Below are 14,419 nucleotides of genomic sequence, written 5' to 3'. Positions count from 1 at the left end.
TGGGAGAGACGGATCAGGGGGTTTTAAACATTTTCAGCACAGGACCTTAGAGGGTTATGTCACCTATGTCACCTTGAGGATGGTGATACTAGAAAGTGATATTAGAAAGTAATGTTCCTCCTTTCACTGGCTAAAACATTGGCAGGAGAACACAGACAGGCAGAAATTCAGTGTATTTACGTTCACATGGATATTCGAGAGTGTGTCATTAAAGCTGCATACAAACAGCCTATCCCGCATATTAAGACATTAACCAGGATATGAGCCAGCATGTGGAATACTGTGCGCATGTAAACACAACCACTGTTAACTTGTTTCTCCCAGTGGTCGGTAGCTACATGATGTGCTGACAATTAGCTTCCCCAAATTGTCTGCATTATCAAGAATCTCCCTACTGGCTAGATTTCTGAAAAATAGCCCAATAACGACACTATCAAAAAGAATGAAAATGACTTCTCCTGTAGCTCATAGCAGACAGTTGTGTGCATAATGTGCATTTTATGAAATTATATTTGAAATTATAGCTTTTACCCTCACTTTTATGCCGGCACTTCACTGTCATGAAAATACTTTTGTAGTCTCGACCTTTTATATGCATTTCCATTGCAGGAATTTTTCAATAACAACTATAAGCACTAGCCATTATTTATTTAGACTTCCAGATCCTTCGTGGGCCTTTTTTTAAAAAAAACAAAGCTAGCAGGGGGGAGATTCTTGCCATAGACCATATTGCAGGGAAGCCAGTGTTAGCATTAGGTGCAGCCGACCACAGGGCTAAGTATGACACTGAGGTGATGCTGAGGTGAAAAGCGGCACCACGACAACCACTTCTAAGGGTAAGAAACACAATGAGATGTTTTTTGGTGGGTGGTATATGCTTTCAGGTGAGTAAATTTAGTCTGAGGGTCATGAAAACATAGTAATGCCAGAGATAATTTAGGTCCTAGCCCTTGGTTTGGGAAACACTGGTGTAGAGCTCCTCTTTTTCTGTGTTTCTCTTCCCTTGGTTCATTTCCTTGTCTTGCTGTTCTTGGCTGCCAGACTAATCTCTGACTGGGGACTCGCAGATGGCACATGGTGAACGCCAAAACTAGCACCAACACACACACACACACACACACGCACACACACACACACACACACACCTATGCTCTGTCTCATCTCTCTCTCTCTCTCTCTCTCTCTCTCACACACACACACACACACACACAACCCAGCATGACACAGCACAAAACCACATGGTGAGACATGCCATGCATCAATACCTCACACACACACTCACCAACACAACCTAACCAACACACACACAGATACACACTCACAAACACACACACGTACACATAACACACACATAATTAGGGCATATTATTCATCTGGGTATGTGTGACTTGCCTCGTTTATTTGTGTGTAAGACCACGCCAGTGTGTGTGTGTGTGTGTGTGTGTGTGTGTTTGAGACCTGGGTCACACAGTATTTGCAAATTATCCCCGACGTTTGTTTTACCCCACTGGGAGAACCAAGTGGGTGGGGTTTACCACATAGGACAAAAAAAAGAGGTTCAGCAGGTAAACGTGGCTCAGAAGTATAAGCATGTTTTAACGTATACTTCTCTGTGACACTTTACCTGACATTATCTGGATTTTCCTGATTCTGTTAACCCCACCCATCTGGTACCCCAAGCATAGCAAAACAAGCATTAAAAGTTACGTGCAGCTACTGTTCAGCCCGGTTCTGCTGTGTTCCTTACCTTCTGTGCTGAGGCCGGGGCTGGAGGTGAAGCTGGCCACATCGACGATCTTCACAGCAAACTGCTGGCCCGTGTCCCTGTTGATGCAGCGCCTCACCACGCTGAAGGGACCCCTGCAACACACACACACACACACACACACACACACACTGTGTTAGTCACGCACATACTGTTGTACACAAGCTTCTCACGTGTGTGCATATTCAAAACAGTGACAGGAGCAGAGGAACTACCCTAACTTCAGTCAGCACTCATCCCAGCCACCAAGTGCAATGGGCAGAACTGCGGCTAGTGATATTTTTGAGGGTATTCTGGATTTACAGTGGGCGGTTAGCGACGCAGTGTGGCCTCCGTGTCCGTGCCAGTGGGAATTACAGAGCAGTGAAGGGCAGCACAGCTGTAAAAGCTAAAATAAAAGCTATGTTACAGAGACCTGAGGTGGGGAGACCGAGCCTAGACGGGTGGTTTTGGGCAAAGGAGGTGGCGGACTTGGCAAGCTTGTGTTTCCTGATACGACTGCAGTGGGATTGGCATCTGGAAGCTCTGAGGCATGTATTCCAGGCCTGTGTCAAACAAGATGCAAATAATTCTCTGCTTTTGTTTTAAAGGTGCATTAGGTAAGATTTTACTGTCCCACAGCACAAAATGACCATACCATAACTGCAGGGGTTTGATAGGGTTGTTGATCAATATCAGTGAACAAAGTCAACGATTGCTTTGCCGTTGCTGAGATTTCTGGCTTTCAAAAACTAATTTTCCAGTCTGTCCTCTCTGTTTTGGAAACTAACCTCCTTGCGTTTTCAATTGTTCAAAGATGGAGGACCGCGCAACGAGTGAGTGAGTGGCGTCGCAACACAAATTGTTCTCAAGCCAAAAAGCAAATGACAAATCAGCACTTTATTGCATTGTGATATATGACCTCTTCTACTGGATCTCTGCTCAAATTAACTAGTTTACTCATTCTATTGTGGAAATGTTGATAGCGGTCGATGAAAGTCATAAATTACTTAATGCCCCTTAAACCTACTTGGAGTACCAGATGGGTGGGGTTTGCCAAAACAGACAATTCTAATAGTGTCAGATAAGTTTAGCATTGTCAAAACGTTTTGCCCACCCATTTGTTACACCAAGCAGGTGAAAACAAATGCTAAGAATTAGTTGCAAGTAACACTAAACACAGGTCTGTGAATATGTAAACACCCTCACAGCCACACCAAGTGGCATGTAGCCTACTTCACACATAAACATGGGTTGAGTCAATGTGGAAAGTGGCTTGTATTTCCTTACAGTCGGGTAGATGCATTTGATTTCTCAATTTGTGACCAAACACCAAGTATGAGATTAAATCAGTAGCAATGTGGCGGAAAAACACACTCAACGCCTACACATTTGCACATTTTCTGTCCGTCTCCTATGCCCACAGAGGCTTACACACACACACACACATCCACGCACACACATACACAAACACATACACACACACACACACACACACACACACACACCCCTGCCATTGTACAGCTGTCTCTGAATCTCCCAAGTCTACAATCCTCAGAGGCGGAACCAATGCCACTGGAGACACAAACACACACACACACACACACACACACACACACACACACACACAAAATAACACCCATATTGCAAAAGCAAAGTGGTGACCACTGATAGGCCTTGATTTAATTGAATTTTGTGAATGAGTCAACTCACCTAGTAAAGTCAGTGTCAAACCAACAGACTAACAACTAACCAGTTCTAGCAACTGTGCGTGTTGTGGGTTTGGGGCAGCACTCAACTCGCTTACACATCCGTCTCCCACCTCTGCTATAATGATTAACCCATCCAAGCGGGAATGCAGGCATTATGTGCACACTGTGGGCAGAGGCAACCGTAAAACAGGACTATTCCCTGGGGAGTCCCACAGGGATCCTACAGAGGACTGTCTGAAAATCAACCCCGCTGACCTTTGCCCTCCCGGCTTGATGCCCTGCAGCAGCTGTGTTTCCCATTAAAAAAAAACACAGGGTGTGGGAAAAGCGGGATGGGGGTGGAGGGGTGGTGGGGTGGAGCTCCTGCCACCTTGTTCAAACCTAACAATCTAATAATTTGAGTGGGGAAGGTTTTGGTCGAAAGGCTTGCAGGGATTCAAACACTGGAATACAAATGACAGAGGGGGAGGCAGTGAGGGTACGGCCATCTTGGGACTGGTCTAATGCGTGTCAATAAAACTATCATTACCGCCATTAAGCAATGAGGTGAGGTTAGGCGAACCTGCCATATTTTAAGCATCAACCCCATTTGTAATCTTGGCTGTCAATTCCAGGGAGCTGCATTGAAAATCAATTCACGGATGGGGATGTTTCTACCGGAGTTGTGTTTTGCAAGGGGGTGAGGGGTGGGGGGGGTTGGGCGTTGGTATTCAATTTATTATATTGAAATGCTATTCATCTCATCATCTGGAATAAAAAAATAAAATGACCATTCAGCCATGTAGCTATCACATATGCATTGTAAGTGAGTGTTTGTGGGTGAGTCTTTGTGAGTGAGTGTGTCTCCGGGGGCAGGGGGAGAGGCGGCATGCTGTGATGACATCACCACAGCTGTGCTGAGTGGGCTCATATAAAACACCCACACATAGCCCACATCCGACAGCGGCAGTCATCAAACATTTGTCCTAAGTGGCAATCTTCACAGATCGCCTCTTGGCTGATTTCTACTCTTTGGTCAATATAAACCAAAGACTGGATGTTAGGTTCTTTTATATCCATGCTGGCTATCAGCCAAAGTCCCTCTTCAGGTCTTTTCTTTTCTCCCCAACAGGGGCAGGACACATCTAGTCCCAAACTGACTCAGTATCACCGGTACTGCTCTCCTGAGAGCAACCATCTTTGCTTAAGCAGCATTTCACTTCAGTGGGACTTTTTCACTTTTTAGCAAACACACCTGCATAGGAGTCCAGGAGCTGCCATGGGGATTCTCAGTCACCACCAGCATTCAGCTCTATTTTCATAGCTGTCCACACAAATACTTAAAATACAAGAGGTAATTTGCTCTTTTGCAAAGCATGGCCCTGACCACAAAGGGAAACTGTATTACCTGGGCCTAATTTGCTGAGTACTTGACAATATGTGTGAGTAATATTAGCCTATTTTCAGAGAGAAACAAAACTGAGTGAGTGGTGATAACTATGGATCCACAAAAGTATGTGCTCTGAAAAGTTAAAAATTTTAATGTTCCACAAAAGTGAAAAAATAGAATTCAGCATAGATCCCGCTTGGTTTCCCCTATCACCCAAACTGCCCTTAAGTGTAATACTGGTAATTAAGCAAGTTCGACTAAGTTCAGTGTTGCTCAACTATAGTCTGTGCATGTCTGGGCGACAATACTTCAATCCAAAGTATTTCCTTATGCAAATTAGGGAAACAAGCCTTTGAATATTCCAAGGGAAATTAGTATTCTGAAATTCACAGTAGAGATACCCTCAGGTCAGGATGTTCTTGAGCTTTGGCAGAAAATCCTTTTTTGCTAGATAAGCCAGAAGAGGATCCAGTTTTGTTTAAAACCCCCTGAAGAGTCTGGCCTTGTTGGATGTTAGGTCCCATTCAAACTTGTGTAGTCTGAAAGAGGAACCAATTAGCCAAGATCTTCCAAAAGCTTTAACCTTACACGATCCATTCAAAACTATTGATCTGCTGCGTGTGGGCAGCTGAGAGGAGCATGCACATGTGGAGGAAAGTTGAAAGGAAAGACAGGAAGCAGTCTTGTGAAAGCAACAATTAAAGACAGCTGATACAGGGGAAATCATTCCAGACTGGAGAATGTGTGGGAAACCACATGTCAGACAGACACAGATATAAGAAACATACTGTAGAATACAAAACAAAGAACAGTCTCACTCCACACCATTTGATACCCATGCCACAGCCTGGCATACTACTGAAGACAGCATGAAAAGACCCCTTGCTTTGTCCACAGTGTGCTAAATATACAGGACCCCTGAAAAGATCACAAGACCCAGGTTTTCAACAAACAATGCTATTTAATGACACTAAAATGACAGCCTATCTATTGATATCTTCCTCTACAAAACAGATGGGACGATGCCATATGCAATAATGTGATACTTTATTGATCCCAGTAGGGAACTTCTCTGTTCGCTTCCTCTCCTCCACAGGGAGGTCAGAGGTCAGGATCAGCTACAGCAGTCCTGGAGCTGGTAGGGATTCAGTGTCTTGCTCAAGGACACTTCAGCAGGGACGATGCTTGCCAACATGGGGGCTTGAACCCTGGGTCTTCCGGCTGAAGGACGGTCTCTCTAACTAGAACATCCTGCTGCCCAAATGTGGTTAGATTGACAATTTACTATGATTTTAAAGGCCCATTCCATTGAAAAACACAATTTTCCAGCTTTTGGTGTGGTTATGAGGCATCTGACCTGTAAATTGGCATTAATGAATATTGAAAATCAGGGTTTGTGATATTTTAAAAAAACAACCAATGTGTGACCCAAAAATGGCATGCTTGGGTGAAAAAGAAATGGGGGAAATTCTAGTATTACAGTAAATATCATTGATTGATTTGGATTTTGTATCAGGAATTACAGCAAATATCATTGGTTGCATGTTTGGTCCCACCTTTCCTAGTCCCAGCAAACACACCACCCTCCTTCTCACCACACAAGTGTAATCAGTCTGCTGCGGTTGCAAGCTACATAGTTACTTGTGAGAAGCAAATGAGTTTTGTGTACTGCCAAAATCACTACTCATATGTGGCGGATAGTCGTCATTGTATAATACCAAGATGTCAACCTGCATTAAGCCTAAGAGGAAAATTTACAGTGAGCTTGAGTATTTAATTGGCAAGTAACGGACTGCTGTTTAGATTCAGCGTTCTTATGCAGTGGACTGCAGTCTGAATTTGACTCGACACTCCATTAAGTTTTCCAAGTTGGCTGGGTTGACACGTGATGTCATTCCTTTAATCAACTCAAATAAGCAACTATCTGCAAGAATCCACCCCTTTTTAATCACAGGTAATGTTAGCTTTCATATCTTTCATAGCGTCTGTCCAGCACAGTTTACATTATACATGCGTAGTCACCTCCAGTGTGTGATTGGCAGTCAACTTGTCAATCAAAGCTCTGGTGTGAATGGATAGGATATACTCACAGTTATCAAGACAGGAGCTAGATGGAGTAAAGGCGTAGGTGCATGAAACCAGTAATGGTTGTGAAGATTAAGGCAAAGATGTTCTTAGTGAATTAACTGTACTTTTAAAGTGATTTGCCAACCGTTCAAACTGAATTTAAAGTCACTAAGATGGGTTTTAAAAGATTACAACTTTCTACATAACAATATACCAAGACTAAAATTGTCAATATCTATTGTAGTGCTCAGGATAGTGCTCTTTAGGCAGCATTCTGCAAATTGAATAATCACTACCCAATATCTCTACCCTTGGCCTGTGGCCGATTCCAAATTGCAAATACACACACTTAGACACTCTCTTCCCTCCACACACATATCTGACAAATCTGCTTCTATCATGAGGGCTAGATCAGGCTAAATGGATCAGAAAAGATAATATCTAAACTCTCCTAAATAAGTGGGATTTATCTAATTTGCTAGTTAAAATTGCTTGAAGCCACTAAGATGGCAACTTCTCCCTTGCTTAAATGAGAGACAAACTAGAACAAACCCTACTGGTGGCTAAGCAATTTGGCCTTCTTGTAGCAAAACATGAGTTTGTGTAAGATTTTAGCCTCTTCAGTAACAAAGTTGTATGCTTTAGCTTACAACTGTTTGGGGAGAAACTATGATTAGGCCTAGACAAAAACTGCAAAAAGATCAATGATAATTTAAGAATTAAATGTCATCCAGGCAATTTAATTACCCAGCCCAGAATGAGCCAGAGGACTGATCACTTCACTGGTTCAGAGTGAGCAGCACATCCCAATATCCTTCTTGGCTCTAATGAGCACCCCAGAGCTGGAATAAAGAGCACAGTGACTCCAGTAGCGCTTCTCCACAACATAAGTCCTATTCAAACAGAATCATTATAGACAGAAATGGATTAAATTACCCCAGCGCCTTGCCAACCCTTCAACTAGACCTAAAAAGACCAAAATAGGCCTGTGGTTACTGCATTTTGTTGTTCATATATTTACTATGTAGACGACAGACAATGGGCACATAATGAGCCAGGCCTGCACCACCTAAGTCTGTTCAATAGCCAGTGTCGTCTTTCATTGACGCTAACCCACTCAGAAGTCGAAATGACACCTGACCTGTCTGATCTTCTGTTGTTGAAATACGGTTAGTCTAACCACAGGGGAGTTGACTGATCATTTACATGCACAAGCTGAGAAAAACACAGGACATAGGCCCTGTGCCCACCACTGTCTGTCTCCTTTTAGCTACCGATGCTATACAGACACTTGCAGCTATTGCTGTTGCCATGCAACTATTGAAAACCTGATGAAGCAGGGCTCTCGTTTCCTAAAAGTTCCTGAGTTCTAAAACCACGCTAAGCTCTCAGTACTGTCAGGAATGTGTAACAGTATAATCTTTCCATCGAAAATAATGACAACAATAAGTCAGCGCTGTAACAAGAAAAACCCGGTGGACAAGCAGCTTATGCCTGCGTTTCTGTGTGCATTAATATTGCTTTAACTCAGTCTAAGCTCAATGGCTAGGTACTGACAATACTGCATCATCATGTTACACATTTATTTACCAAGAGCTATGCAAACACTGAGAGTAGTTGTGCTCAAAAGCAAAGCTAATCAAGACACTATTAAGTAGATAGGATCAAATTACTGTCAATATACTGAACATAATCTCAGACATTAAAAAAAAATTCCCATCCTCTTACTGACCATCTTTCAGTCGAAATTACTCGGAACATGGCTCTCTTTACAATCTGAGTTGATGGTTACTGGACATGATGGCATCCCCACTGCTCCCAATCCCACCCAGCCTGGCTGCTCCTCTCTGACACAAGCCGATCAGGGACAATAATAGAGGAGTCCTCTGGACAACAATAGAAGTCTGAAGGAGGGAGGGGGCCGATAATTGGTTTTACGTACATGTTAGCAAGGAGCTGAGGTCAAAGGTCAGCAAGAGACATGCGTCCACACAAAAGCACCAAGATCATCCAATAATGTGACAAATCAGTACGACAACAGTAACGTTGTATGCCAATAAGTAAAAAAGGACAATCCAATTATTAGCTGTCAGCCAAGTTTATGTCCAGTACTTTTCAATGAGGTGTTCGTTTATTGGACAGGACTGATGAAGCATCTGTCTCAGTGCCTGATTTGTATCCATTTTGGCCAAAAGAAGTTTCAAGCTGGTTGAACATTTTGGAGCAGACAGATATGTCACAGATTTGTCATCATCCCTTCAGCCAATAGAATCAAAGAAGCCTTCCTCTAGTTCGTTAAGGAAAGCAGAAGGCAAACCGTGCTAATGACACCCTGAAGGAGGCCTTTCTTCTTTCCAAAGAAATTGTTTTAAATGCTATATTATTAATAGTAACACCCATTGTTTTGATCTTCTTCCTTTTTCTTGTGTATGTGTGCTTTAAACTTGCTGCTGAATTGTAAAGCACTTTGAACTGCATTCTGTGCATGAAAGGTGCTATATAAATAAAGTTCATTCATTCACTTACTAACACCAGTATTGTCAATCCCTTTAAATAGGATGGCCAGACTATCATGCTGCTTTCAATCCATTTTGTCTGGCTGCCCCCTTACACAACAAAATTGCCTGGTCTCTATTACAAAACCTACTTGGGCTGAATGTAGGAGCGGGAATGTCCACCAACCAGAAAAAGATAACATACAACAAGGTACGTTATGACGGTTTCTTGGGGTGACTGGCATCTTGGCTACTTCCTACCCGGGTGCTGACAGTAACACCAGAGGTTAAAAACACGACGGGAGATGGTAGAGTGCTGCAGTCAATGTCTGCTGGCATTATTTATATCCTTAGCCTCAGGGCCATCCCATTCCCAACTCCACTTGTCTCCATTGATCTTCCTCAGCCTCCCTTCCCCTCCCACCTCAGGGTGGAGGAAAAATGATCCCCCCTTTTTCCTGCAACACATCCCAAGACACCAGGACTCAACGTACTTTATCCATCAACTGCAGTTTCACAAAAGGACTTGCGGGATAAGGAGGATACTCTGGTCTTTTCTGTGACATATTTGGTATTTGGCTACTTTACTGAAGCTTAGATATGCTCCAGATAAGTTGAGTACATTATTTCATAATACTTTTCTTCTCTTATGTAATACAGGGTATTCTCTTCTACTGACCAGTCTGGACTGCAATGTCTGAGGTGAAACAATCCCTGTGTGACCATACTAACAGAGTTGTTACATTTGCACTGATTAAAAACTCTCTCTCAAACAGACTCTCAAATATTATTTAAGTAGTTCTCAGCGTTTGTTTTTGCCTGCATGGAGTACCAGATGGGTGGGGTTTACTGCACCCTGACTATTCAGATAGTGTCAGGTAAGTTGACAATCATAGAAGAGACATTGTCAGGTAGCTGTGTACACTCATTTTACTGCATCCATTATATTGCTTATATGGCAAACTCCACCCATCTGACATCTAAAGCAGCTAAAACAAACCATACATTTTCAAATACTATTTGACCCAGGCCTGGCATCTGCTAATGTAAACCAAAATGGGAAAATTTTCTTTTTCATCCATCAACCACACTGACCAGTGGATTCAAAAATGATCCGACCACTTTGCTTTATTTACTAACCAAATTGATTTGTACAGTCAATTAAAACCATACAAATTGGTAGTTGGACTGCCATTCACTGTTTCAGGACCAGCTCTGACCAGTGGCTCCTACTACCCAATATTGGGACTCCAGGCTAGACTCACTGGTCCTGGACCAACCATCAATTAGTAACCAGGGCAACAGGGATGTCTCAGGATAAAGAGCAGGGCCTGGGGGCCTGGAGAGAGTGTGTCTCTTTCCCTAGAACAAACTTAATGGACCCTCAGACCTCCAGTGAGTGAATCTTGGAGGGGGAGGGGAACAGGCTGGTAGTAGCCCAGTGCTGCTGCTGCTGTGACGGGGCAGCCTTCCTGCTTCACTTCCATAAGGAGCAAAGGGGGGAGCGGTTGACCTCACAGAAGTAATATGGCAGGATAAAATAACATACATGCAGTTTTTCATTGGAGCTAGTTAAAAAAAATAAAGGCATGTGGAGGGTCTGCGCCCGGGCAGTGATTGTAGGTGGCTGTTGTGGTAAAGACTCCATAACAGGAATAACAGTCTCAGCACCTTTTAGCTTCGTATCTTGTGGTTTGAATGTGCATATGTCTGTTTCTTGAAAAGCCACTGCACAGTTGTATCAAAAAACGTATGCTTCCTCCTACAGCTCTACTGCTGGTTTGACCGGCCTGGCCCTGTCTGTCTGTTCCTGTAAGCAGATATGGTTGCTGTCAAACAGAGGGGATTGAGAGAGAGAAAATCCGGTCTGCAGGCAATTCTTGACATGCAACCATATGATTCCTTAACTTACTAACCCTCACCCATCTTTCGAACACATACCCTCCTTTAGCTGTTGTTATATGCATTGGTTTAGCAGTGTGTCAGCCTCTGCTCAGAATCAGAATAGGAATCCCTTTAATCACGAAGAACAATACATTTCCAGGAATTTGTCTTGGTGCAGACATATAGTGAAAACTTGCAGAGCTTCATTGAAACATGGTGCAAGAATATCAGGGCCAATCCACATTTTCAGCCTGTACCCCCAAAAACTTGAATGGCTTACACAGGCTTCTACTCAGCCTTGTAAATTTATATTCCTGCACAGAGGTCATGATGTCAGGCACAAAACCCCTGCCTCTGAATGCATCATGAAATAATGCGTATGCTATGATTCCCCATGTGAGGCTAAAGGGTCGCTGTGCTTGGAAAAGAGACCTCACCTCACACATCCAGAGTGAACTTTCCCCTTGAAAAACCTGTGGGCCTAAAATGTGAGAGCAGCATCCAGACAGAGGCATGGCCCTCCCAGCTTTGTTGTGACACAAATGTGAGGATAATGCAAAAAAAAAAAAAGGAAAAAAAAACAGGACTCTACAAACGGAGAAGTGGATGAGTTTGATGACACTACTTACTTCCCAATCACCTCGCACAGCTCGTAGACATCCTCGAACAGCACGTCGTCGTCCGCCATGGTCTAAAGGTAAACGGGGATGCTCTCCTAGAGATATCCCACCCACACAGGTTTTGATTTTTGTGAGGCCAATGGCAGCGTATTTCCTCGCTGGACAGGGGTATACTGCCACACTGCGGACTCCAGGTATTTTAATTCCCCCCCAATGTCAATGACAGGAGAACCAGTGGCTACTCAGAGTCCAAGCTAGCCGGCTAGCCACATTAGCTGGCTTCCAACGGCTGTCACTCCGCGGCCCCACCTTCTCCTCGGCTACTCTCCCGGTAGGCTGGCTAGCCAGCTAGCTAGCTAAATAGTAATACAAGACCAGACCCCAGGGCGTGGAGATTTCCTCGCTCGTTTGCAGAAAAACACCCCTCTTTGCATGCCTCGGGGTTGTATCTTGCTGCTGGATAACACCTAATACCGGACTCCTTCTGTAGCATCCACCTACACCTCCCGCCCCGAAGAAGATGCTCGCTCCACCGCAAGCTAACGGGGCTCTTAAAATGGTTGGCTAGCTGGGTTAATATTAGCTAGCTGTCGTTGGAAATAGCCGGTTGGCTTGCACCGTTATTGCGCTGTGCACACCCAATGTATCACAGATGGCTTATCCCACCGCTCGGAAAGCGTACGGGGCTGCGAAAGTGCTTCAGCTTCCCGACCCCAAATGAAAGACCTTCACGTTCATCTCGACGACGAGTATTCCGCTGCATATATCGCCCGTGTTTCTGGATATTGAAATTATATCGTATTCCAAACAGCCCAGCCTTCGTCCACCGTTGCTCCAGTTTCTACGCTGCCTCCGATGCTGGCTGGCTGCTCCTCCGACTTCCAGAAATGCCAGACTCCTCCCTCTGTCGGCCAGGAAACTGCTCCGTCCAGAGCCGGAATGGCCGGTCCAGCGCGCCCAGACTCCCGTGTTATTTCAGCGACGGGTGAGCCAAGATGGCGTTCAATGCGGGTCCATCTAGGTGCAGTTTCCTAATCTCCTCCTCGGTCGCATCCAGTGTATCCCGCGCAAGCGTCGACCATCCAAACCCATCACCTTACGTCAGCCTTTCCTCTTCTCATCTCCGATCCTTGCAACAGGCAGATTATTCTAACGAAAATGACTTCATTTTTGATAAATTGTTTCTCATATATTGATTCTCGGTCATCAGAGAAAACCAACCATAGGCATTATTTCCCTTTGAAGACATGGAAATGCATTTTCCTTCAGTGATTACCAAATTCCCAGGGGTCCTTGAGGAGGTTCCAAAGGGTCCCCGGTTGCAAAATGAGGAATAATTCATCAATTAATAGTTAATTTCACTATTATTTTATTCATTTGAAATTAAGACATTGAGAGAACGACATAGGCGTGTCTATTTTGATCAGATGTGTCACTCTACCCGCTGTTAACTCCCCACTAAAAGTATAAACAGTTGTCTCGCTCTGTACCAAATCATATACAACTACAAAAATCTTCTCAGATGGTGACAGTCTCTTATCAAATGGGGATTCATGGCTTAAGGTGTGTCTATTTAGGGGGGTTTGACATGAAACTGTTTGGCAACCCCTGCTTTAGACAACATTTCCTGAGCTGCATCCTTCAGGATTTGTTCTATGCATTTGAAACACGCAGATTTGTTGGTTTGGGGATAGTAAAATGAGTGTTTGGCAGGTAGGCTAAAACATATTGGCAATATGAAAAGGGTTTGAAGCACAATGTTGGAAATGATCAGCATGTAATACTGTCAGGATGAAGTCCATTTCCTTTCATTTAATCTTTCTGCAGGATTTCCTCTGGTGCAGGTGCAGAGAGACAGGTGAAATGTCCTCAGGTGAGGGAGGACAGGAGGTGAAGCACTGAGATGTGTTGGTGATGCCCCCTAGAGGCGGTTAAAGGAATCCCCCTTAACTCAAACCTGTCCCACATCTTGCAGACATTCTAATGAAATACAGTTCAACACAATATTAACAAAATTACAACAAAACTCAGGTTAAATTCCATTTGAGATTTTAATGGAGAAGAGAGCAGGAAAATCTAATGTACAATGAAGCAGGCACCTCTTCATGGAGCAATGATCTAATTTGATCAATTTTCATTTTCTCTGTCATGAATAATTTGTTTAATGGACCAAAAATTGTCTCCATATATTAATTTTTCAGTAAGCCGTACTCTAGCAGTTAATTTTCATGAATTATTACAGTGTGAATATTAGGATTTGTTTCTGAATTAACATTGAAACACTGTTACTGTAGCATGCTTTAATGAGATGCTTGATATTTACGGGTCATTCAAATACAATTATCAGTTAATATCATTTCAGAAAGTATGGACAGGACCAAGTCGATTTGCTTAAGGTGGCTTGTGAGGTTGCGTCTTAAAGGTTCCCCAGTATTATTCAACTTTTCCTCTATTTATACACATATATGATCAGAGATGTTTAATGAAGACATTGTTAAAATTTGGTTTTGTTTGAGTGGTTAAATTTA

General features: G+C 43.4%; 1 protein-coding gene across 1 annotated transcript in view; it reads right to left on the bottom strand.

Annotated features, from left to right (window-relative positions):
- Positions 1-12,740, bottom strand: part of LOC139930572 (peripheral plasma membrane protein CASK-like) — a 45,590-nt gene extending 32,850 nt beyond the window's left edge. The window contains exons 1-2 of the mRNA XM_078291096.1: positions 11,901-12,740; positions 1,748-1,860 (exon numbers count right to left, since the gene is read on the bottom strand). Of these exons, the coding sequence (XP_078147222.1) occupies positions 1,748-1,860; positions 11,901-11,959 (172 nt within the window). The 5' untranslated portion in view covers positions 11,960-12,740. The remainder of the gene's footprint in view (positions 1-1,747; positions 1,861-11,900) is intronic.
- Between the last annotated feature and the right edge of the window lie 1,679 nt (positions 12,741-14,419).

The sequence above is a fragment of the Centroberyx gerrardi genome, chromosome 21 (genome assembly GCF_048128805.1).
Source record: "Centroberyx gerrardi isolate f3 chromosome 21, fCenGer3.hap1.cur.20231027, whole genome shotgun sequence".
Classification (NCBI taxonomy): domain Eukaryota; kingdom Metazoa; phylum Chordata; class Actinopteri; order Beryciformes; family Berycidae; genus Centroberyx; species Centroberyx gerrardi.
This window is presented reverse-complemented; position numbering and strand designations above follow the sequence as displayed.